Source organism: Cervus canadensis, chromosome 8, assembly GCF_019320065.1.
Source record: "Cervus canadensis isolate Bull #8, Minnesota chromosome 8, ASM1932006v1, whole genome shotgun sequence".
Classification (NCBI taxonomy): domain Eukaryota; kingdom Metazoa; phylum Chordata; class Mammalia; order Artiodactyla; family Cervidae; genus Cervus; species Cervus canadensis.
This window is the reverse complement of record NC_057393.1, coordinates 63,704,471-63,731,633: the sequence shown is the minus strand read 5'-3', so window position 1 is coordinate 63,731,633 and position 27,163 is coordinate 63,704,471. Positions and strand designations below refer to the sequence as shown.

The following is a 27,163-nucleotide window of genomic DNA, read 5'->3' as shown; positions in this document are numbered from 1 at the left end:
TAAGTTGAATAAGCAGGGTGACAATATACTGGTGATGGTTGTACAACTCTGTAAATGTACTGGAAACCATTAACCTTTCTCTAGAGTTGAGACTATTTTTCACTTTTTTGAAACTCTATCCCTTTGGCTTTCATGACACAGTTCTACCATTCCTTGACCCTGCACTCACACATTCCCTTCTCAGCTCTTTTCATCAGTTGATTTTTTCCACCAGCCACAACCTATTTCTTCAACCCAGTCAATTAAACTGAGCACTCATCTCTATGATTTCTCCTTGAACATTTGCTTATCTGCATCTGAGCATCCCATAGATAAGAATTAGTTTCTCTCTTGGAGCTGGCTGTCGTCCTCCATTACAGGTATTACTGTAGCAGGAAGGGGGACCGCTCCAGGGCCCAAACGTGGGCTCTTGTCTAACACTTGGAAGTGAATTGTCCAAGAAGACACATGAGCTGACAAAGCAAGAGATTTTATTGGGAGGGGGCACCCGGGCAGAGAGCAGTAGGGTAAGAGAACCCAGGAGAACTGGTCTGGCACATGGCCCACAGTCTTGGGTTTTATGGTGATAGGATTAGTTTCCTAGTTGTCTTTGACCAATCATTCTGACTTAGAGGCCTTCCTGGTGGCATACACATTGCTTAGCCAAGATGGATGCCAGCAAGAAGGATTTTGGGAGGTGGTCAGACATGTGGTGTCTCCTTTTGACCTTTCCCGAATTCTTCTGGTTGGTGGTGGCTTATTAGTTACGTGTTCGAGACCTCCTGTCATAAAATAACTCACGTTAAATGTTTACTATGGTGCCTGGCCAGATGGGCAGTTTCAGTCAGTGTGCTTCCCCTGACATTACCAAGTCACTTGAGTCAGAAGTCTGGGTATGTCTGTTGCCCTCTATTTGGACTGAGTGTCATGTAGATGGATTTCTTACATCTGCCCTCATATCCATCTGTACTGCTGCTGCTTTAGTTCACTTTTAGTTTATCTTTTACTGAGACTCTAAGCTCCCTGAGGTCAGGGGCCATGTGTATTTTCTTCATCACTGTCTTAATACTTGGCACATGGTATGTTATATAAATATTTGATTGAATAAATGAACTAACAAATGAACTTGTATTTCTAGTTTTTCTCCCTCTGGTCCATTGTTTCTCCTGAGTTTTTCTTGTTGAAATATAAACCTAATATGTCTTTTGCTTATAACCATAAAATAATTTCCCACTGCTTTAGAGAATGAAATCTAAGTACATTGCACATAGGGCCCTCCCTGGTGTGGCATTTTTTTGTTTTTTCAGCTTCCTACTCTCTATACCTCTTCACCACCCAATACCCTTTGTTCCAGCTGGGTGGGTCTCTGTCCCCTGAGCTGGCCATAATTTCACATATGCTTCTCCGTCATTGGAAACCTCTTCTTTCTTCCCCAAATACCATCACTCCTGGAGAACTCTTATGCCTTCTTAGAGTTTCTTTTCCTCTGTGAAACTTGGATGTAACTCTGTTAGAGCATTATCTTGTCTTACAATGATTTATTCAAGCATTCGTCTTGTCTGTGAAGGGCAAGGCCTGCGTCTCACTTATTTTTTGTGTTCCCGTCACACACAGTGTTGTGCATGCTATTACATATGAAGTTCTCAGTAAATGCTTGATTAAATGAATGAGTTAGAAATCAGAGTAGGTTAAAGAGTCCTAATTTTTCTGGTATATGTGGCTTTTTAAAAACCTGGTTCTGGGACTTGCCTATTGGTTCAGTGTTTAGGAATTCAGATACATGGTCTGGGAAGATTCCACATGCCGCATGGCAACTAAGTCCCTGAGCCACAACTACCAAAGCCCATGCTCTCCACAACAGGAGATGTCACCGCAGTGAGAAGCCTGCGCAACTAGAGAGTAGCCCCACTCACTGCAACTAGGGAAAGCCTGTACGCAGCACAGAAAACCCAGTGTAGCCAAAAATAAATTTTAAAACTAAATAAATAGACATTTGGCTCTAGTGTGTTATTTTTTTTTCTTTAAACACTGCTTCTGCTTTTATTTTTTTATTTTTTAGCCACTCTGGGCAGCATGTGGGATTTTAGTTCCCTGACCAGGGGTTGAATTCCCAGCCCCTGTATTGCAAGCATGGAGTTTTGACCACTGGACCACCAGGGAAGTCCCTGGTGTGTCATCTTTGAATGATACAAAAGGAACCAGTGAGTGAGTGGATGTATCACAAGTCCGTCACCAACCACTGTAGGAAAACGGTCAAAAGTGTTGCTGATATTGAGACACATACATTTTCACTACCCTTGTATGACTCACACATAGTTTTGGACATGGCTGCATATCGGAATGGGCTTCCCAGGTGGCTTAGTAGTTGAGAATCCACCTGTCAGGCAGGAGATGAGTGTTTGATCCCTGTGTTGGGAAAATCCCCTGGAAAAGGAAATGACAACCCGCTTCAGTATTCTTGCCTGGGAAATCCCATGGGCAAAGGAGCCTGGAGGGCTACAGTCCATGGGTTGGCAAAGAATCAGACATGTTGTTGTTGTTCTGGTGTCATATCTTTCTTGCTTTTTCATTTTGTTAGTGACTCAGCAACAACAACCACCTATCAGAATGGCTGTTCCAAATAATAGATTGATCAGCCTCATACTGAGCCAAACTAATAGGCAGATGAATGCATATTCTCTTGTCTGGTCACAATCAATAGGTCAGTCAGTTGACCTCATACCTTGGCTCGGCCCACTGTCACCTTAACTGTAAGTTAGGGTTACGTTTTCATCATTTGTATCTTCTTGTCTAACTACATTAGCAACTTCTGTTGATTACCATCTCCCTGCCACCATTTTAATTTTATGCTCTATAGTTACACTTGTACAGTACAAATCACTAACACAAGTCCTACTTGCTGTGTTTTGTCTTCCAGTTTTCTTACACTTAGTCTTGCTAAGGGAGGCATCTACATTAACATACTTTTTAGTCTGGGAAGTGACTTGAACCAGCCAAGCTTTTTTTTTTTTTTTCCTTTGGCTAAAAAGAAACCAAATCTCTGTATTATTGAACCAAATTGAGGTAGATGGTGATAGAAAACAGCTGAAGACAAAAGGCTTCTTGCAAATAACTTGGAACTAAAGTCACAGAGTGAACAAAAGATATTTAAATTAACTACGGAACAAAGTAAGAGCTCTTCAAAAGAAACAAGGCTTCCTGCCAAGCCCCTAAAAATGCCCCCAGGTCTTTTACTCATTCACTACCATTATTTCAGTTTATATGTCTAAGGTTGCTTTATTTCTTATCTCATTCTCTTCCCACCACCTAGCAGACACATAGTTGGCACTTACTGCCTATTCATTGAATGAAGTGGAATTGGACCTCAAGAGTTAGAAGCAATTCTCTGAAGAAGAAAATAAAAGAAATAATTTTAGCATTGAATAGAACCAAAAAGTCTGAGTTTAAGCAAAGGAATTCAGTTTGGAAGCCATAAAAAATATATTTACTGTAAAGCTGGATTACTTTGAAAGGGTTGTTGTTGAGTGCCGACCTGGAAAACCTGCTCAGGATTTAAGATTATAATATAAAACTAAGGCCTATATGTCATTCTTTTTTATTCATTTTTAAAAAACCCCTTACCATACAGGTCTTTTTTTTCCAGAGGGAATAAGGCTTATTTTAAGGTTAAAAAAATCAGGCATGTACTTTTGGCATCTCACAGTCATAAAACATACAGATAAAATGTGTAGGAAATGAGAGCTTTTACATTTTGTATTTATTAATTGTTTTATACCTTCTCTTGCTCACCAAAAGAATTTGAGGTAGAAAATGAGATTGTAAGGTAGAGAAAATAAATTTTCTTCATCAGAGAGCTGAAAGAGAGTTTGGTCAACACATAGTAGACAAGAAGGGAGACCCTTAAAGAGATCATGTAGTATGGAAGAAATAATTGAGTAATTTTATGATTTATTTGAGGTCACAAGTACTCTTGCCTGGAAAGTCCCATGGACGGAGGAGCCTGGTAGGCTGCAGTCCATGGGGTCGCTAAGAGTCGGACATGACTGAGCGACTTCACTTTCACTTTTCACTTTCATGCATTGGAGAAGGAAATGGCAGCCCACTCCAGTATTCTTGCCTGGAGAGTCCCAGGGACGGAGGAACCTGGTGGGCTGCTGTCTATGGGGTTACACAGAGTCAGTCATGACTGAAGTGACTTAGCAGCAGCAGCAGCAGCAGTCATTTATTTGGAGCAGGAAATGGTAATCTACTCCAGTATTCTTGCCTGGGAAAAGCTGTAACTAGAAATCAAATCACCAAATTCCCACACATGTGCTCTTAACATGTATGTAACAAGTATTTGACATAATTAGTCAAGAATTTTGATGACCTGGTACTGCACAGGTTCAGGAAGCATTTGTCAAGATTACCACTGACCCTCCTGTTTGCTCAGTTGTAGCCTGTATTAGGAAATCATATGCTTCCCCATATTAACGTTGATCTCCAGGAATAATGTTTTCCTATGAGCCGTGAAGATTCTTGCTAGTTAACAAAGGGCCTTTTGTGAATCCCTTTCTGAATTGTTCTTTTTATTTGGAAAAAATAGCTCCTGTAGAAACTGTTTCTGTTTTGATAGTGTGGGGAGAGAGAAGGAAAGTGTTATCTTCTGGTTGATGGCTTAAGAACAGGAAGTTTTGATTCCGGCTCCCCTCTGTAGACTTTGTCAGCTGTTTACACATAGGAGATGCCTTTCTGGTCCTGCATAACTTTAGAAACTGGCTTCTTTGAAGTTCTTGACTTGATACTTGATAAAGTGATGGAACACTGAATTGAAAAGATCCAGATCTAGAACAAAGGATGACAGCCTTTGAATAAATGGGCAGGTTAAGTTACATAATCCTCTCTGCCTTCACTTGGCATACAAAGCCCTTCCTAGGCTGACTCCAGTTTGCCTTTCTAGCTTCATTTCCTTTGCTGAAGCCTCACCAGCCTGTTTTTCTTGTCTAGTTAACCGTGTGCTCAAACATTTCTGAGCCTTGGCCTGTGTTCTTTGTGCTTGGTCTGTCTGATCCCTCTCTTCTCTGCCTGGCAACTGCTGTCTCTCCAGGCCCAGCTCCCTTCTTCTGTGAAGACACCAAGTAGCAAAGGCAAAAAGCAACATTTATCTAGCAGATGTGTGGAAAGTAAATTAAGGAAGTCTGGAGGCAGGAAGACCAGTTTAGGAAACAGTGCAATCCCATAGACCTAAGTTGTTCAGTATGGTAGCTGCTAGCCACAGCTACCATAAATTCAAATTAAATGAAAGAAGACAATTTGAAAAGGTTACATGCCGTGTGAGTCTAACTATATGGTGTTCAGGGAAAGGCAAGACTGTAGAGACAGTAAAAAGGTCAGTGTTTTCCAGGGGTTTTGGGTGGAGAGGGATGAAAAGGCAGAACACAGGATTTTTAGGGCAATACCCTGCTTGATACCATGATGATGGATACCTGTTAATATATATGTGTCTAAATCCATACAATGTATAACACCAAGAGTGGAGTGTAATGTAAACTATGAATTTGGGGTGATTATGATGTGTCAATGGTAGATGCATCAGTTTTAACAAATGTACCATTCTGGTGGGGGGGGGGCGGCGTTGATAATAGGGGAGGCTATTGGTATGGGGATGACAGGATGAGATGGTTGGATGGCATCACCGACGCAATGGACATGAGTTTGGGTAGGCTCTGAGAGTTGGTGATGGACAGGAAAGCCTGGTGTGCTGCAGTCCATGGGGTTGCATAGAGTCAGACACGACTGAGCGACTGAAATGAACTGAATTGGTATGGGGGCAGGGAGTGTATAGGAAATCTTTGTATCTTTTCCTTAATTTTGCTGTAAACCTAAAATGATTGTTTAAAAAATAGTCCTATCTCCCAATTCATCCCAGACATAAAGCACTACCATGTGTAAAATAAATAGCTCCCTGTATAGCTTAGGGAGCTCAGCTTGGTGTTCTGCGATGACCTAGATGGGTGGGGTGGAGTGGGAGGGAGGTCCAAGTGGGAGTTATATGTTTGTATACACAGAGCTGATTCACTTCATTGTACAACAGAAACTAACACAACAGTTTCAGTTCAGTCCTTCAGTCGTGTCTGACTCTTCGAGACCCCATGGACTGCAGCACTGCAGGCTTCCCTGTCCATCACCAACTCCCAGAGCTTGCTCAAACTTATATCCATTGAGTCAGTGATGCCATCTGACCATCTCATCCTCTGTCGTCCCCTTCTCCTCCTGTCTTCAATCTTTCCCAGCATCAGGGTCTTTTCAAATGAATCAGTTCTTTGCATCAGGTGGCCAAAGTATTGGAGTTTCAGCTTCAGAATCAGTCCTTCCAATGAATATTCAGGACTGATGGCCTTTAGGATTGACTCGTTTGATCTCTGCAGTCCAAGGAACTCTCAAGAGTCTTCTCCAACATCGCAGTTCAAAAGCATCAATTCTTTGGCACTCAGCTTTCTTTATAGTCCAGCTCTCACATCCATACATTATTACTGGAAAAACCATAGTTTTGAATAGATGGACCTTTGTTGGCAAAAGAACATCTCTGCTTTTTAATATGCTACCTAGGTTGGTCATAACTTTTTTTCCAAGGAGCAAGCGTCTTTTAATTTCGTGGCTGCAGTCACCAACTGCAGTGATATGGGGACCCTAAATAAAAGTCTGTCACTTTCCATTATTTCCCCATCTATTTGCCATGAAGTGATGGGACCAGATGCCACGATCTTAGTTTTTTGAATGTTGAGTTTTAAGCCAACTTTTCACTCTCTTCTTTCATTTTCATCTAGAGTCTCTTTAGTTCTTCTTCACTTTCTGCCATAAGTGTGGTGTCATGTGCGTATCTGAGGTTATTGATATTTCTCCTGGCAATCTTGATTCCAGCTTGTGTTTCATCCAGCCTGGCATTTCACATGAGGTACTCTGCATTTAAGTTAAGTAAGCAGGGTGATAATATAGAGCCTTAATGTACTCCTTTCTCAATTTGGAACAAAATATCATAAAGCAATTATATTCCAATGAAAAAGTCTTAATAAAAAAGGTTAAATTTAATGAAAGTGAAATAAAAGTAATAATTCATTTCCTCACTTACACTAGCCATATTTCAAGTGCTCAGTAGCCACACATGGTTAATGGCTGCTGTATTGGGTGGCACAAATGAAACAGAATATAAATAGAGCATTTCCATCGTAATGGAAAGTTCTGTTGGACAGCGTTGCCCAAAATCAATTCCCCAAGTAGAAATGGCATTCATTCTACATAAACATGTTTTATGTGTTACACCTTAAAAATAGGACCATTCATTGTATGGAACCTTATTATAGGCTGAGTATATTGAAGATCAGAGCAATTATGGATACTGTCACCGCAGTTATGAATGCAGCTTAAAATAATATTTAGTGCCCATCACTTAAGTACTTAAAAATGGCTTTTAAATAAGTAGCCCTTGAATATGTTTTTATTGTCTGTTTCTCTTCTTCATTTACCTTTATCTTTACAAAAGAGACAAAATATTTTAATAGAATTCATTTAAAAAATTAATTTATTTATTTGGTTTGCCAGGTCTTAGTTGCAGCACGTGTGATTTCTGTCTTCACTGAAGCATGCGGGTTCTTTAGCTGTGGCATGTGGGATCTAGTTCCCTGACCAGGGGTTGAACCTAGGCCACCTGCATTGGGAGCTCACAGTCTTAGCCACTGGACCACCAGGGAAGTCCCAATAGAATTCATTCGTTAGTAATTACCTCTACTGGGGTCAGAATACTTGCTATTTGAAAAACTATTTCAGTGGTTTTGCCTGGTGTATTCATGATTGTTTTATCTTCTTATCTTAAATCTTTGCTATATATCAGCCTTCTGGCATTGCTGCCTTTGAAGACATTTTACTTAATTGACCTACATGTCATTTCAATTTTTTCTTTCTCTCAGTCCACTCCCTAGTCCCTACTTCACCCATTCCAAGAGCAAGTCCCATTAACTCTTCTTCCAAGAAAATGAATTCTCCATTTCTACTTTCATGTCTTGTTTTAAGTCACTACTATCATTCCTCTGGATGACTACAGTAGCCTCCTAACTGGTCATTCTGCTTCCTCTTGCCTGCAAAGATCACTTTTCCTTATAACAGGCAAAATGACCTTAAAAAAAAAATCAGGACTTTCCCGGTTGCCCAGTGACTAAGAATCCACCTGCCAGTGCAGGAGACAAGGGTTTGATCCCTGAATTGGGAAGATTCCACCCAGTGCAGCCAAAACTTAAAAAGGAAATCAGATCAAGTCAGTCTCTTGTTTAGCTCTCCTGCTTCTTGTTGTACTTAGAAAAGATTCCAAATATCTTAACCTGACCTTAAAAAGCTGTTTGTGATCTAACCCCCATACCTTCTTACCCAGCCTTATCACCACACCCCTCCTCACAGAGCTTTAGCCACTCTGGCCTGTTTAAGGCTCTTTGGGTATACCCAAACTTTCCTGCCTCAGGTCTTTTTTCTTGCTTCTCCCTCGGGATTATTCTTTCCCAGCTCCTGCATGAGTAGTTCTTCAGCTTCAGAGTCTCAGCTCTAAATGTTACTTCTTTGTCCACTCTGTGGCTCCCAGCTACCCACTCCAGTTTTCTTGCCTGGAGAATTCCATGGACAGAGGAACCCGGTAGGCTGTAGTCCACGGGGTTGCAAAAAGCTGGACACAGCTGAGCTACTAACACTTTCACTTTACACTTTCTTTCACTTTTCACTCCAACCACATACTCTTTATAGCATCATCTTTACTAATACCTGGCATGATTTGTTGTTGTTGTTGTTTTTTTATATCTTTACTTGTATACTATCTCGGTCTACTCCCACTAGGATATAATTTCCATGAGGGCAGGAAACTTTGTTTTTACTTCTGCTCTGTGTAAAGTACCTAGACAGTGACTGCACATGCAGTTGCATTCAGTAAATGTTAATAATGTTGAATAACTGAATACTTTCTAAAGGAGATTTAAGAGGAACTCCCCCAGTTCGCTCACTCTTTCTCTGCGCTTGTCTCTCTCTAGCTTTCTATCTCTATGTGTACACATGGTGTGTAAGATAAAAGGGATTGCCATTTATCTAAGTGTGCGTATCTTTCTAAGCCCTTTATGCTTAGAATGAACTAGTGACTTTTTTGCTGAACTTCATCTTTTCCTTCATGAGGTCATGGCCTACAGCTTTTTGAATGGCTAAGTTTTGTTGGAAACTATAGTGAACAATACATCTGGAAATATTCTGTCATGTTTTGATCTGAGAAGCTCTAGAGAACTAGCTGCTGCTCTGAAAGGCTTTTATTGTGATACAGACTGTCTATTGTCTACAAAAGCACTGGCTATTACACAGTGGTATATGTGTCTTGCTTTTTCTGAGCTATTAACTTGAGAGAAAAAAAACTTGTATTCATTAATTCATGCCTGGCTGGTAATTCTTGATAATTACTTATTGTATTATTTATTTTAGCTGCCTTACTGTGCATTTGGGATTTTTTTAAACTAGTTTTTCTTTAAACTCAATAAAAAGTTAAATAAATAATAGGATTGAGAAAATTTCCACTCTGGGTTTTAAAAGTTTCATAAATTTCTGCACTGATATCTGGTTCATATTTGTGATTTAACGTTCCTAAATAGTTTTATATTGATAAAAGGGTAAATTTCACTACCCCTTATATCAAAGTTTGCTTCTTCTATATTACTTTGTAATATGATATAGTTAAAGAAAAATTGACATCCAAGCCCTACATAGGAATGATTTTGAGGAAAGGGTAAGTATACATACCATTTGTAGTATAGTAAATACATGTACAGATGCACACAATCTGGTTAATGTGACAGCATTTTAAATTTAAAAAGATTTTTTAACCATTACTTTTTAGAAAGATTTTGGTATAAAATGACAAATAATTACTAAAATCATTTGATAGGAAATAATTGCACCTAAGTAACCCAGAGTAATATGTTAATATTACTTTTTAAAAGATAAAAATTAAAAAAAAAGATAAAAATTTTATATTCACATTTCAGAAAGTTAGAAGACAGAGCATACAGATACAGATTCACTCAAATTTTTCAAGCATTAATAAACACATTTTGTTTTATATTCTTTCAGGGTTTTGGCCTTATACATAATGATTTTGGGGTTTGTTTTAATCATAGTGTACTTATTATTTTTATTTGTCCTTTTGAATGAATTATAACATCATAAACATTTTCCCATAGTGCTATGTCTTTATAACCATTGTTTTAATGGCTGCATAGTACTAAGTCTAAAGATAAATCTTAATTTAATTACATGTTCCTCATTGTTGGATAAGTTTTTTAAAAATGTTTTTGCTTTTTTAACTAGCATGGAAGTGAATATATTTATTTATTTATTTATTTTTTAAATTTTTTAAAAAATATTTTTTAAAATATTGTGATTACCACACTTGGTATTATTGCTTATCGGGTATATTCTCATAAATGGAATTCTTAGATAGGACAGTTTCATTTCTTAACACATATTAGCAAATGCTTTTCCAAAGAGAATGTACCAGTTTACATTGCTACCAGCAGGGGGTAAAACTGTCTGTTCCATTAAAGCATGTAGCATTATATATGATTTGAAGTTGCTCTATGACTGTGTGGATCACAACAAACTGTGGAAAATTCTTCAAGAGATGGGAATACCAGACCACCTGACCTGCCTCCTGAGAAATATGTATGCAGGTCAAGAAACAACAGTTAGAACTGGATGTGGAACAACAGACTGGTTCCAAATCTGGCAAGGAGTACGTCAAAGCTGTATATTGTCACCCTGCTTATTTAACTTATATGCAGAGTACCTCATATGAAATGCTAGGCTGGATGAAGCACAAGCTGGAATCAAGATTGCTGGGAGAAATATCAATAACATCCGATATGCAGATGACACCACCCTTGTGGCAGAAAGCCTTTTAATGAAAGAGCCTTTTAATGAAAGTGAAAGAGAAGAGTGAAAAGTTGACTTAAAGCTCAACATTCAAAAAATGAAGATCATTGCATCCAGTCCCATTGTTTCATGGCAAATAGATGGGGAAACAATGGAAACAGTGACAGACTTCATTTTCTTGGGCTCCAAAATCACTGCAGATGGTGACTGCAGCCATGAAATCAAAAGATGCTTGCTCCTTGGAAGGAAAGCTATGACCAACCTAGACAGCATATTAAAATGCAGGGGCATTACTTTACCAAGAAAGGTTCCTATAGTCAAAGCTATGGTTTTTCCAGTAGTCATGTACGGGTGTGAGAGTTGGACTGTGAAGAAAGCTGAGCACCAAAGAATTGATGCTTTTGAACTGTAATGTTGGAGAAGACTCTTGAGAGTACCCTGGATTGCAAGGAGATGAAACCAATCAATCCCAAATGTTCATTGGAAGGACTGATCCTGAAGCTGAAACTCCAATACTTTGGCCCCCCTATGGGAAGAATTGACTCCTTGAGAAAGACCCTGATGCTGGGGAAGATTGAAGGTGGGAGGAGAAGGGGACGACAGAGGATGAGATGGTTGGATGGCATCACTGACTCGATGGACATGAGTTTGAGTAAGCTCTGGGAGTTGGTGATGGACAGGGAAGCCTGGCGTGCTGCAGTCCACGGGCTCACAAAGAGTTGGACACTACTGAGCGACTGAACTGATGATTAGGGAAAACATCATGTTGATTACTAGTTAAGCTGTGTATTTTCATATATTTGGCTCTAGTTTCAGAGTTCTAATTACTTCACATATTTTCCCAGTTCCAGTAATGTCAATTATTTTTTGAACAGACATTTTAACCCACCTAACTGGATTCATGTACTTCGTGTAGTCCTTCAGAGATGTGGCAGTTTATGATTAAGCATAAATAAATAAACACATACATATTCTCAATGATGAATTTCTTTTTTTCCCTCACTGTGCTCAATGATGCCTTCAAATTAATTACTCTAGAGAAGGGGTTATACTTTTATGTTTGCACTCCATGTTTTTATCCAAGTGTGTTATGAAATGAAATATAGGAGCAATCCTGATAATTTAAAAAAAAAAAACTAGAAATTTTCTTCAAATCTAGAAGCTTAAATGATAGATTATTTGTGATTTTTCCCATATGTTTAAGTAATATTTTAAAAGTCTGAGAATTTATAGTTGAACTGTGAATCTTTTTTCCCTGTAGGTTGGAAAAGAGACTGTTCAAACCACTGAGGATCAGATTTTGAAGAGAGATATGCCACCAGCATTTATTAAGTAAGTAATTAAACATTCTTCTATTGCTAAGCAGAATAGTCTTTGTTAGGAAAGGAAAAATAGTGATTGTAGCAGGAAATTTTAAAATATAAAGCTCTGTTTACAGTTGAAATTTCAGTTTTTCATTTTTCAACACTCAAGTTTTCTATTGTTGATTTTATTAATTGTTAATAAATATTTTTGACATAATTTTTAACCAAACTATGATTTCTGAATTTTGTTTTTCAGAGTGGAAATGATTTAGAAACATTCTGATCTTAGCATGCATGAGTCTGGATTATGTACTAAATACTTTTGCTCAGAAATAACAGTAGATACAAACTTAAAAAAAATATTGTAACATATTTCAGTAGCATTTTAAATTTAAATTTCTAAACATTTTGACCTACCCTATCTAAAGTAAGCAGAGTTACTAACTTTTGATTAGTTAAAGCTTCTTTATGACAGTCAAGTCCTAAGTAAAAGTAAAGGTTGATGCATAAGACAAAAAAAAAAGAACCTCTACAAGTCATTAAGAATAAGATGACTATTCAGTTAAAGAATAAAAGAGGCAAAGAATTTGAATAGGCAATTCAAACGAGAGGAAATCCAAATAGCCAGTAAACCTATGAGAAAGTGCTGTATGTCATTAGTCACCAGAAAAGTACAAATTGTTCTATTATAAGCTCCTAAATTAAGAAGTCTGATGTTGTCAGTTGTTGGTGTGGATGTGGAGTAACTGGAACACCTGTATGCTGCTGTTGGGAATGTAAATTGGTACAACCACTTTGAGAAACAATGTGTTATTAGTAAAGCAGAAGATAGGCAATTTCACTGCCTCCCAGTATGTTCCCTATAGAAACTTATACCCTTGTACACTAGGATCTATATACAAGAATACTGATATCAACACTGTTCATGATATCTTGTCTATCTACATTGGAATGGATAAAAACAATCATGGTATAGTCATCAGTTGAATATTAGTAGTAAAAAGGAATGAGAATATCTCATTTTAAAGTGGTCAATTTTATGAATTAAAAGAAAGAATGAATCTCAAAAATAATTAGGGAAGTGAATGATAGAGATATAGATATATAGGTGGTTGTTGTTGTTCAGTCGCTAAGTCCTGTCCAACTTTTGGTGACCTCATGGACTGCAGCATGCCAGGCTTCCCTGTCCTTCATATCTTCCAGAGTTTGCTCAAATTCATGTCCATTGAGTTGGTGATGCTATCTAACCATCTCAACATATGTTGTAGAGTCCATTTATTTAAAGTTCAAAACCATGTAGAAATAAATTGTGTTGTTTAAGGATGCCTGTAAGGTAAAAAGAGAAAGGTGAACAAAGAAATAACACAGAAGTCTGAGTAGTAGTGTTTCGAGGATGAAAAAGGAGGGCTATATCAGGAGAGGAATGCAGGGGCTTCTAAAGTGTTAATAATGTTCTGGTTCTTGATTTAACTGTTCAGTTACCTGAGTGGTTATTTTGTAATTATACATAGGCTTTTGAAATTTTCTGTATCTATATGATATATCACAATTCAAAATAAAGCAAAAAGTATTCCTTTATTTTTATCTTCCTTATGTTCTATTATTTTCATTGAGCAGATGCAAAATTTCACCCATATTGGTGCCTTATTTCTGACTTACTTGAGTGGGTGCTTCTGCAGAACTATGTTTTTTTTTTAATTCTGCAGAGTGTTCATGTGTTAGGAAGTAAGGTACCAGAAGCATCTGTTTTTTGCAGTCTGTTTTGTGGGAGTATCTTTTCAAACTTGCCTTCCTTGAGCTTGGTGGCCTCCTAGGTTTCTTCCAGGTCTAACCAGTATGAGCCTACTTTTTGTGCCATTTCATCATCATGGTAGTAATTAAGAGTCCAATGCTGGCAGTTAAATGTATTATAATTAAACTTGCGTTTACTTTATAATAAAAACACAACTCTAGCTTATACCCATTTATCCCTCACCCCCTGGAAGGTACAGAACATGGTGAGATAGTGTATAGGGAGATTGAATATCTGATAAGTTGGACTTGCTGAACCTATAAAAAGTTCCTTTCAACCCTTCACATTCAAGTCTATGAATATCATTTGATTGGTAAATGAATTTCTTCAGGAAACTGATTTCTGCTTGTTCCCAGAAGTCAGTCTATAAAGAATCTGCCTGCAGTGTAGGAGACCCAGGTTCAATCCCTGGGTCGGGAAGATCCCCTGGAGAAGGAAATGGCAATCCACTCCAGTATCTTTGCCTGGAAAATCCCATGGACAGAGGAGCCTGGTGGGCTGCAGTCCACCGGGTTGCAAAGAGTCAGGCACGACTGAGCAACTAACAGTTCACACTTCACTTCCAGAGATAAACTTTTGAAATATGCTGTGTGCTATCTCACAGGCTTCCTTGGGGACTTAGAAAAATTAAGGAGTACCCTAGTTGTGATGACATTCTCAAAAGAGTGGGTAACTTTAAAACAAAACTTCATTGATCACCCTTGGTGGTAACTAGGTCCCCAGGCCCTTACTCTGATAATGGAAAATTTAAAGAGTTAAGGATTTATCCTATCTTTTCAGAGCTTCCTCAAAAAATTGAAAATAGAACTATCACATTATCCAGCAATTCAACTTCTGGGTATTTATGTTAAGGAAACAAAATTACTCATCTTGAAAATCTGTCTGCACCCCATGTGCATTGCAGCACTGTTTACAATAGTCAAGATATGGAAACAATCTAGGTGTTCATCAATGGGTGAATTGATGGAGAAGATGTGAGATATATATTATTCAGCCACAGAAAAGAAGAAAAGTCTGCTGTTTGTAACAACATGGATGGACCCTGAAGGCTTATGCTAAGTGAAATAAGTCAAAGAAAGGCAAATATTGTATGATTTGTATGTGGAATATTTTGAAAAATGAATTCGTAGGTATAGAGAACAGATGGGTGGTTGTCAGAGGTAGGGAGGTGGATGGATGTGTCAAAAAGCACTGACTTCTAGTTATAAAATAAATAAGTCCTGGAGATATAATGTAGAGCATGGTGAATATAGTTAATAATACTGTATTGTATATTTGAAAGTTGCTAAGAGTAGATCTTAAAAGTTCTCATCAAAAGAGAAAAAAAATTATAACTATCCTTTCTCTCCAGTGTGTACTTTATTTCACAGTAACCTAATAGCCCTAATTGATGAGGGGAATTCTAACCAATAAATGTGGAATAAGTGACAAATTAGAAGTCATCTTTGTGTAACATTTAATGAAACCATTGATTTAGGAAAGGATCATCTGTGGATGAAACCATCTGGTTTTAACCTTTATCATACTATGGGGGGAAATCCTTGGTTTCCTTGAGGAGTTGGGAGAAAACATTGTGTTATGACCAACTGAAATAATTACTGAGCAGTTTTTTAAAAGTACATGTCTTAATATGCCACACTCTGAAATGTTACCTGAAAATAACCTGGTGTACAGAAATAATATGACTGTGGTTATCAACCAGATATAGAGAAAAATAAATATTCTGTAGTTTAAAACATCAGGCCTCTTTATGCTTTTCTTTTGAATGCAAAATGAAGCAAAAAATAGCTTTAGTAGATGCCTTGACTAGGATGGGGAGGGGACAGAGCGGGAAACAGATGGAAGCAATTAATGACATCCTTGGAACTGTTGAGTAGGACATTCTTTTGGGCTGTTTGGTTGATGTTTGGAAGTTTCCAGGGCATGATAGACTGGAGCTTCCTCTGCCTACACTTTCACAAGAATTTCTAAATTAGTGTCTGCTTTGGGAACACTAAAAAATAAGTTTAAAAATTTATTCTTAGATCAGTCTCTTCTAGATTGTTAAAATGTCAGGGCTGAAGAAAACAGAAGACTGATGATCTATACATGGATTTATACCTAAACAATCAGATGTAGATGTAGAGATGTTTTTAGGGAAAGATATGTCATTTTCAGATTCTTTGACTTTATCAGCTTTTGGGGGGGGGGGTCTCAAAATCAAATCATAGTCTATTTGTGTAACTGACAATTAAAGGGGCATGCTGGAATGTCATAGAATGTTTTAGTATCAGTTAAAGATTATACATTTGGGTTGTAACTGTTGGTAAGGGACTTCTAATGCTGGGCAATTTGTTGTTATAAAACTGAGGGCCATTTTAATATAGAACAAGATTTGCGTTGTCACAGGAAGACTTGCTCTTGGGTGGAGCAAAAGTTATCTGATCCCTGACTGCACTGGCAGATAGAGTTTACAATTTACTAATTTTACCGAAGATTGCATTAATAGCCACACTGTTGCACAAGAGGTGTAGGGTTGCATGATGACTGCCATAGAAACTGTGATCTTCATAGACTTCAGAAGTGCCATGGTCATGCTATACTGTTAAAATATTGGTTAGACTCACCCTATAAGAAGTCATTTGTTCCTTTAGAGTCTGGCAGCAAGAGATTCAGCTGCCGTACTCCATGTCTGTATTTTGTGTCATCGTCATCAATCATTGTTATCAGGCAGTGGCAGCAGTGATAATATTTATGTGCAATTGATTGATTAATGGGCTAGACACACTAATTGGTTAATTGAGTATTTACTGATGACTTTTTATGTGTGTAGCGTGCTAAGTGCTACATAGAATAGCACTTTTTATCATTCTTATCATGAATGATCACTTGTAAGACGTATTACAAATTATTTATTAATAGTGATAAAGTGCCAAAGTTTGCAAGTGCTTGGTTTTTTTTCAATGTAAATTGATCATATTCAAGATCACATATATAATAACACCCCTCTCATTCCAACTCACTAGGTTTCGGTTTTTTCCCTTTACCTTTTATTGGAGTATAATATTTTCACCAACTTTTTATTATGCTTTCTTTAGTGGGGGAGAAATTAGTGGAAATATGGATATTGTGGCTGAAAACTGCATAATTCCAGGTATACCCAAGGGGGTAGGTCATATATGAGAGTTTTATTCTTCTGTGTATCATGGAGTAAATAAGGTGACCTGCTATTACAGAAAGATTTTTTATTTCCTTTTTTAATATTTATTTATTTTGGCTGTACTGGGTCTTTGTTGTAGCACATGGACTTTCTCTAGTTGGTGGTGTGAGGGCTCTCCAGTTGCTGACCATGGGCTTAGTTGCCCCGAGACATGCAGGATCTTAGTTCCCTGACCAGGGATTGAACCTGTATCTTCTGCATTAGAAGGTGGATTCCTAATCACTGGACCACTAGGAAAGTCCCTGCAAAGAGGTTTTTGAGAAAATGCTTTCAGTTCAGTTCAGTCCCTCCATCGTGTCCGACTCTCTGCGACCCCATGAATTGCAGCACGCCAGGCCTCCCTGTCTGTCATCAGCTCCCGGAGCTTACTCAAACTCATGTCCATCGAGTTGGTGATGCCATTCAGCCATCTCATCCTCTATCATCCCCTTCTCCTCCTGCCCCCAATCCTTCCCAGCATTAGGGTCTTTTCCAATGAGTCAACTCTTCGCATGAGGTAGCCAAAGTACCAGAGTTTCAGCTTCAGCATCAGTCCTTCCAGTGAACACCCAGGACTGACCTTCTTTAGGATGGACTGGTTGGATCTTCTTGCTTTAAGAAGTTTAAAATTGAAGAGCTATAAAACAGACTGATTCAACTGTAATAGAAGTTCTGAGGAGTGCTATCATTTTAGGTAGAAACGGTAGGAAGACGTTTCATGTAGGAAGTGGGACTTTGGAGGATAGAGGGAGGGGAAAAAGGAGCATACTGGAAATGGGGACAGGTGTGGTGAGAAAGGAAAATACTCCAGGTGAAATGAATAGCATGAGTCAGTCATGGGGGCTGTGAGGAAAGGAAGTCACAGTGGGAGTGATGGGAACTAAGCTTGGGTAGCTGGGTCACATGATGCAGCCCTTGGAGGCCAGGTGGAGGAGTTTGAGTTGGGTGCAGGGAAACTTTGCACTTCTTGAACAGTAAGTAGAATGACAAGATGAAGGTGGTTTTTCAGGAAGATTCATAGCCGATACAAGGTGAATAATAGGTAGGTGTTAGTGAAGGAGAGTAAGCTGTATGTCAAAATGACCAGATTCATTTCTGTCAGCATGGATTTGCTTCAGGTTGATTTCTTATAGGTAACAAAATGTTTATGGCAAACTATTTTATTTGCCTCAGAAAAATTGCTGTTGCGGTATACAGTGGAATTTCATTCTTATTTTTGCAATGGAGCAGAAGTGGATAAGGAAGGCAGTTCTTGACTCTTATCCAGGGGTGTTCAGTGTCTGAGTATGTAAAAAAGTGTCACTTGTGAGGTGGTCTTGTGAACTTATTTAAAAGGGCATAATGACTTTTGTCTGTTGGCAGGCAAATGACAGTTTCATTTAGAGCTGGGAAGTGTCGCCACTCTGTCTCAGTGTTGCTCTGAACAGTCTGCTTGAAATCATCACAACTTGGATTGAGTCACTAGTTTGGACTACTTTTGAAACATATTGTAATGTTTATGCCTATCAAATAAAAGAATGTTCCTAAAATACTTTGTAAAAGGGTGTATGTAGTATTGGAAATGTACAGAATGGCCATTAGTCATATTTCCTAGGAAATTGTCTTGTTTTAACCCTTAAACTTTATTAGTTAAGCACAGTTAAAGTCTGTATTTGATATAATTTTGTCTTGACTGATATTCATGTACAAAGAAGAACTTTCTAAAGGATTTAAACATGCTTACACTTCATTTAGGTCTCTTCTGACCAAAAGTAGTAGTGATGTATTTTTAGATCACAAGCCCTCATATTTAGCTTTTGTCATTGCTTTGATCTTGAGCACTCTGAATAATTTGTGACGAAATCTGAATTTTCAAACACTCTTCTTGGTGAAAGTGGCCAGCACATCTTTTTAAAGTATTAATTCTTTGATTAATACTCTGTGCACTTTGCTTCTCTGGGGCTAATGTGTGATTCTAATTTTTTTTTTTTCCCAAGTTTTTTTGTGATCCTTCCCATTGTTGCTTTAGGAGATTTTTGTCACTTAACATAGATGACCAAGTAGCTGTGAGATAATCATTCACATCTGCCAGCTGATTTGTTGCACCTTTGACCTAGAGCAAGCACTCAGACTTTAAATAGTTCACCTTTGAACTTGCCATATTAAACATAGTTGAGTACTACTTGTTTTTCATAGACTTTCTCAAACAAAAATGATTTAAGTTTTGAGTCTTCTCAGTTAGTGAACTCTGAGTATTTTATTAACTCGTGGGAGAGTTCTAAACATGTTGGCAGGGATTTAACCCTTATTTTACTTTGTATATGTTAATAATTAAGAAGTAAACAAATAATACTTTAAACATGTGATACTTTGGTTTCCATTGCCAACAGACTAGTCATAGTAACATGATTGAAGAAAACTCAAGGGGCCAAGGGAACTCACATTTATTGAGTATGTATTATTGGGTGAGGTACTTATGTATTTTTATTTTCTCATGTAATTCTGAGAACACCAACTTCAAATTATTAATACATTCATTTTATAGATAAGAAAACTAAGGTTTGACAAACATTAACTCACCCAAGTTTGCTCATGTAAATGGAAGAACATGTTTCCTATTGATGGTCTTGTGGTGTCCAAGTGCATATTCTTTCCATAATCTGACTTCCAAGAAGTCATGTAGTCCACCCCTCTCTTTTTCAGGCAGTAATAGCTTTACGGGCTCTCCTGGTGGCTCAGATGGTAAAGAATCTGCCTGCAATGCAGGAGACTCTGGTTGGATCCCTGGGTTGGGAAGATCTCCTGGAAAAGGGAATGACTACCCACTCTAGTATTCTTGCCTGGAGAACCATGGACAGAGGAGCCTGGCAAGCTATAGTCCAGGGGTCACAAAGTTTGGGGTCCCAAAAAGTCAGACACGACTGAGTGACTTTCACATTTTCCTTTTTTTTTTTAAATTAACTTTATACCACTCTGAGGACAACTATTTACAGTTTTCCTAAGTATTTCCAAAGGAGGAATTTTACAGATGTAGTTTTTGATGTCCTGCACACACAGTTCTTAACCTATATAGAAGTTAAAGTCATAATATTTTAAAATTAAAAAGAATCATAGAGATTATTTAATCCAACTGCTTTATTATATAGATGAATTGAGGCCACTGGCTGCCCCAATACTGCCCTGCAGAAACAGAAACACTAAAAGTAATTAGTGACCAGACTTCCCTTAATTATTACCTTCACTATTGCTATAAAGGTCCATTCTCAAATTAAGACGTTCGCAAAATTAGCTTTTTTTTTCTCCATCTACTTAAAATCTTTATTGTTCTTTTCTTAGTAGATGCAAGAGAACCTTATAAAAATAGTTCTATTTCTGTTATGGGCAATATGCATAAAAACGAGACAAGATTTATTTATAAAATAATATTCAGAAACTATATCTGGAGGATAATTGCTTTGTGTATTTTTTGTGCTACAAAATAAAATGCCTTTGAAATGCATATATAAATAATGTAAATAAATTTTAGCTATGGAAAATAAATAAAATTCCAACATTAACAATTGAAAAAAAATAGCTCTATTTCTTGAGTACCTTTTATGAGCTGGTACTTTGTTTTGTTATTTAATCCACCTCATCTTGCAGAGGAGGAAGCTGAGACTCAAGAGTAGTTCCCAGTAATTTGTTGAAAGTTACCCAGTACATAAATGGCAGAGTTAAGATTCAAACCCTAAACTATCTGACTCCCAGGCTTGTACTCAATCTAGCATGCTAAGACTGTTTCTTGCTCTTCCTTATAAGAATCTCTCCTCATAACATATTAGTTATTGTGAGGCTTAAATGAGTGAGAATATGTAATAATACCTGAAAAAATTTTTTTCATGATTATTAGCTTCCTTCTTGAACTTCTCGATCTTTTTTTCTCAATCATTTTCTCCAAATAAACTCAGTTACTTTTTAAGCTTTTTTCATAGAAGAGTCTCCTCTAATTTATTCCCCTGTAGTAATACCTTTTTTAAAAATAAAAGTCATGATTGCTTGTTTTTATTTAATACTTTTTCTGTATCTGCTAAGATAATCATGCAGTTTTTATCCTTTACTCTGTAAGATGGTCTTTGGTCTACTCCATAAATATCAGTTTTTCCGATGGTGACCTGTATATGCATTTCTTCTTCTTCTTTTTTGGCCACTCTGCATGACTTGCTGGATCTTAGTTCCCCGGCCAGGAATCAAACCTAGGCCCCAGCAGTCAAAGTATGAAGTCCTAATCACTGGACCCCCAGGGAATTATCCCACCTGTGCATTTCTGAGATAAACACTATGTGATTGTGATTTAGAAAAGAAATTGCAGTGCTAAATTCAACTTTAATATTTTTAAAAGGTTTTGCTTCTTAGTTCATGAGGGGTCTTGATCTGTAATTTTCTTTTGTTATTCTATTTCTTACCCTGTTTGTTATCAAGGTTATTTTAGTCTCATAAAATAAGATTTCTAGTCTTTGAAACATTTTATATAACAAAAGGATTGTCTATTCTTGAAAGTTTGGCAAAACTTGCTTCTAAAACTTTCTCTGGGTCTGGTGTCCTTTAGAGGAAGAAATTGGATTACTCTTTCAGATTCCTTTTATTATCTAACTCAGGTTTTAAATTCATTTTGAGTTAGCTTTAACAATCTGATTCTTTTGTAAGAAATTATCCATTACGTCTATCCTTTTTTGTTCAGTATTGTTTACTTCTGCTTTTTTTCTTATCACTCTTATGGGGGGGATTTATATTTTATTATTTTTTCCCAAAGTCTTTTTCATTAAATTCTGCTCTTATATTAATTATTTAGTTAAGTTTATTATATGAATATCTTATTTTCAATATTCTGTCTTTATGTTCAGTATTTCTTGTTTTTAATAAATATATTTTGAGCTCTCAGTTTTGCTCTAAGTCTGACTACAAGTTTGTAAACAGCTTATAGGTACTTCTGCTGCTGCTGCTGCATCGCTTCAGTCGTGTCCGACTCTGTGCAACCCCATAGAGAGCAGCCCACCAGGCTCCCCCGTCCCTGGGATTCTCCAGGCCAGAATACTGGAGGGGGTAGCCTTTCCCTTCTCCAGGGGTTGTTCCCAACCCAGGGATCGAACCCAGGTCTCCCGCATTGCAGGCAGATTCTTGACCAGCTGAGCCACAAGGGAAGCCCGCTTCTATATAGTAGTTCAGCCCTAACTATTTTGTAATTTTGATGTGAATTCCTCTTATGTATGTGTATTATTTAGTAGTACATTTAAAAATTCTTTTTACTACAGGCATACTTCAGAGATTGTGGGTTCAGTTCCAGATTACTGCAGTATTTACAATAAAGCAAGTCACATGAATTTTTTTGTTTCCCAGTGTATATAAAAGTCATTTACACTATAGAGTGTTAATTGTGCAATAACATTATGTTTTAAAAAAAGCAATGTACATACCTCAGTTTAAAAATATTACTAAAAAGTACCAAAGCAATTACAGTAATAACATCAAAGTTCACCATACAAATTTAATAATGATGAAAAATCTTGAAACATTGTTAGAATTATCAAAATGTGACACAGAGACATGAAGTAAGCAAATGATGTTGAAAAAATGGTGCCTATAGTTTTGTTCAACACAGAGCTGCCACAAACCTTCCAATTTGTAAAAAACACAGTATCTGCTAAATGCAGTGAATTGAAGCACAGTAAAATGAGATATGCCTGTATCTTTTGATTGTTATATTTCTGATTTAATTGCTTTTGCCCAGCAGTCAAGATGTATTATTGATTCTTTGAAATTCTGTGACATAATAAGTGGTCAGTGTCGGTAAGTGTACTGTGTGTGTTTAAAAAGAAAGTGTATTTTCTTCTGCTTGGGTATAGAGTTCTCTTTTTATCAATTAGACCAACATATAAATATTATTGATTTGACTTGTTATATAGTCTTACTGTAGATCATAAATTGTTTATGATTAAGGTCTGTTGAAATCTACAATAATTGTAGATTTGTCAGTTTTCCTCATAATTGTCAATTTTAACTTTATATATTTCAAAGCAGTATTATTTAGTCGTTACAAGCTTATGATTCTCTGGGTCCTAAATTATGTTCATTATTTTGTTACTATCCTTTTTTAAGAATGACTGTGGCTTGATGTTAAGCCTACTGTTGACTTTTATTTCCAGATTTTGTTCTTTTTTTCTTTTTTAAACCACATCTTAGATTTTGTCAGTTTTCTTCATAAGTAAAAATATTTTCTTATTGTGTCTGTGCTCAGTTGTGTCTGACTCTTTGCAACCCCATGGACTGTAAACTGCCAGGCTCCTCTGTCCACGGGATTATCCCAGCAGGAATACTGGGGTGGATTGCCATTTCTTCCTCAAAGGGATCTTCTCAATCCAGGGGTTGAACCCACTGGATTCTCCTGCACTAGCAGGCTGGTTCTTTACCACTGAACCACCTAGGAATCTCTTATTGTGTCTATTCCACTTCATTTGTGTTTAGGTATTTACACCTCTGCTGTGTCATTACATCAGCAGTCATTACATTCTGCCGTAGAATAGTGATTGTTAACTTTTTTCAGCATAAGCCCTTCAAGTGATAATGGTAAAACTATTACTAGTTAATTAAGAATATATAAGAATATTCTTATATATTATATAAGAATATATATTATTAATGTATACTATATAATAATATTATATAATATATAAGAATAATATAAGAATATATAAGAATATTACAATGAATTTATAATGTTTTAAAGTAGATTTTGATTTTATTTATCATGACAACATCAACATACATTTGAAAACTACTAGTATCTGTAAGACACACTTATTTCTATGTTATCTGTTTCTGCTGTAACCCTAGCATGAGATGGAGGAAAGAACAGAGGAGCTGATGGACCTGTAAACAGCAGTGTTCTTGATTAAACCTTGCAGGCTCTGAATCTCCTCTTCCTTCACAGATGCTAGATTTGAACGGGAGGTGAAAGAAGGTGGGGAGAAAGACTAGGACTAGTCATTCAGGCTTTAAAAGATACAAAAGGTAGTGACTCATACTGTCTTTCAAATAACCTGCCACCAAGACTTGAGGAGGATGTAACTTGGGCAGCAGTGACACTTCAAACCTTCCCATCCCCACCATGCTGCTTCTCCTTCAGTTATCTCTGGGCTTTGGTTTTGTTTGAAGGGTAAGTCGAAACTGGCTACATAGCCTTCTAATATCATTTGAAATAAAAGAATTTAGTGAGCCTTTGATGTTTATGGGTGTTTCAGCTCTGTTATCTCAATGTACATGTTCTAGCAAAAAAAGTTTGGTGTTGCCCTTAAAGGGTTTTGAATTTTTTCAGTATGACTCATGACTCGTTGTGGTTTTTAATTTTAGTCAAAATTACTGTCACTGTGTTAGGTAAGGAAAGGAATGATTTTGTGGATAAGCCCTGTAGGATCTTTAAATCTAGGAGCCCAGGGTTGGAACAATGTGTTAACCATGCAGTGTACACATGGGTCAGTTGATGCTGGGCATTTGCTACTTGAGCCAGATTAGAGTTTATCATTGTACTCAGTGTTCCTGACTCCCTCCTAAAAACTGTAACTGCTTGTGGCCTTCACTCAGGTTTCTGGATGACTAATGGCTAAGGCTCCCTGACCTTTCTCAAAATGGCAATGCCAGGAGCAAAGCATATTGGTTTGTCCTGGGTTGCCACAGAATGAGTCTAGCTTTTGCTATTTTAAAGTAACATTTGTGCCAAATGGTGAGTATATAAAAGAATATTTTCACATATTTCCCTGAGTCTTTTGAGATCTATATATATATTGTTATCATTTCCTAAAAATTTTATGTATATGCACAAAAGATATGAGGATAGAATGGGTTGATTAGAGGCTGTACTTCCTGTTTGAGGGGTGCTAGAAAGACTGCACTCTCAGTTGCTTATGCCTGGAATTTCTTTAGAGCTCATTCATCAGGTTAACAGTTTAAATGCTTGAATACCTAGGAAAGGGAGGCTCTTTGAGGCATCAGCAGTCATTTTTACTGATCTTGGATTAGGTTCTAAATTTAGGAAAGCAGAGGGTATTTGAGTGCTTACCCCTTACTCTCAACCCCGGGCCTCTCACCCAGGCCTTATATTTGTGAAGGGCCTGGTCTTCAATATTTTCTTCAAATGATACCATGTATATAGGCCCAGAGTAAAAAAGGGAGTCTTAAAAGAAAATTTATCATGCAATTAAAATTACTCAATGTAAAGACTTAAATATTCCACTATGTTTATAACCTTGTTTTGGCATTTCTTTATTTTTATAAATGATGGGTTTCTGAAACTTGGAAGTGATGTGGCCCTTTCATGATCTCCGAGAGACCCTGCCCAGATAAGAAGGGAGGGGAGGTCTGAACATGCATTAAGAAGACAGCAGGAATAGCCTGGCCAGTTGATTTTGCCTGTGAGGTCATTATGCCAGGGTCAGCCTGGTTGGAAATGGTCATGTTGGGTGCCAGGGCTACAGTGGCGGAAACCTCATCCACCAGCTGACTGTGTTCTTTCTTCCTCCCACCTGTTTCCTTCCCATCTACCAAGTGTTGTCTGTGCTTCGAGTGATCGGATGTGCTTGTGATCTGACCAGCTCTCTCTCTCTTGAGAGGACAGGTCCCAAGATGTAAATACCTGCTCCCTTGGATGTGCTCCAGGCTAATCTGACTTCCATGAAATCATATTTTCAGGTGTTCTGCTCCACAGCACTGCAGTCTTTAGCAAGCAGAACACATTTTTTGTAATAGTGTTTATAAGCTAAGTGACTGTACTGTCTAAGGTTAGGTTTTATTCAAATAGTGAATTTGATATGGGATAGTTTCCACCACCCCTCAACATGTGTTTTAGGGGTGGGGTGAAAGTTTAACTTGCTGAGTGTTTTAGAGAGCTTCCTGGTTTAAAGTTATGGAGCAATATATGTCTAAATAGGCCCATTAGACTCTCCCCTTTAGGGAGGCATACCTTGTTTTATTGCATTTAACTTCATTGTGCTTTGCAGATATTGTGTTTTTCACAAAGGTTTTTGGGAACCCTGCATTGTCAGATGGTGGTTAGCATTTTTTTTTTAAGTGATAAAGTATTTTAAAATTAAAGTATGTAGTTTTTCTTCTGGGAATCATGCTATTGCATACTTAATAGACTACAATAGAGTATAAACATAACTTTTATATGTGCTGGAAAAGCAAAACATTTTGTGTGTCTCACTTTATTGTGATATTTGCTTTATTTTGGTGGTCTGGAACCAAACCCTCGATATCTCCAATGTGTGCTTGTATTATTTTTTCCAGCTCTCTTTCTCTCCCTTCCTCATTTAAATCAGTGAGCTGGAATATAATTGATTTTGACAGAGTGGCTTCAGGGCGAGGGATTTACCTGTCCTTTGTAGTAGTTAACTGCCCTTCCCTAGTCAAAGCAGGTCTACTGCGAATGTTTATTATTGTTCACAGAAAGGACACTTGACTGTGTCCCTGTGAGAGAGTGAGAGAGAGTGAGACACACACACAGAGAAAGAAAGACAGGGAGGGAGAGAAGGTGATGGGGAGAATATTATTCCGTGGGAAAAACAACTCAAAGAGATGCTACTAAGAGAATTGTCATTATAAGTAGTGCTGAGCTTCTGAGGGCAGGAGCACCTTTTTCTATCACAACTCTTGTAATCTCTCAGTTAAAGAAAGAAGACTACTTCTACTTTTGTATGCCCTCAGCATGAGCTGGGCATACTTCTAAATACTAATTCTTATTTTTTTATTTATATGCCTCGTCTTACCAAGGCGGTAACCCCTTAAAAGTAGGGACTTAAAAAAAAGTCTAGGGAATTCCCTAGCAGTCTAGTGGTTAGGACTTGATCCTTTCAATGCTGTGGGCCCGTGTTCAATCCCTGGTTGGGGAACTAAGATTCTGCAAGCTGTATAGGGCACCTTCCTTGCAATCTAGTTCTAGGACTCATGTAGCATGTAATAGGTCATCAATATGTTAGA

The 27,163-nt window shown here is 37.5% G+C and overlaps 1 protein-coding gene across 4 annotated transcripts in view; it reads left to right on the top strand.

Moving 5' to 3' along the window:
- Positions 1-27,163, top strand: part of VCL (vinculin) — a 108,796-nt gene that overhangs the window by 28,246 nt on the left and 53,387 nt on the right. For all 4 annotated transcript variants that reach the window (XM_043476491.1, XM_043476492.1, XM_043476494.1 and 1 more), the window contains exon 2: positions 12,167-12,237. In XM_043476491.1, coding sequence (XP_043332426.1) covers positions 12,167-12,237 — 71 coding nt within the window. The remainder of the gene's footprint in view (positions 1-12,166; positions 12,238-27,163) is intronic.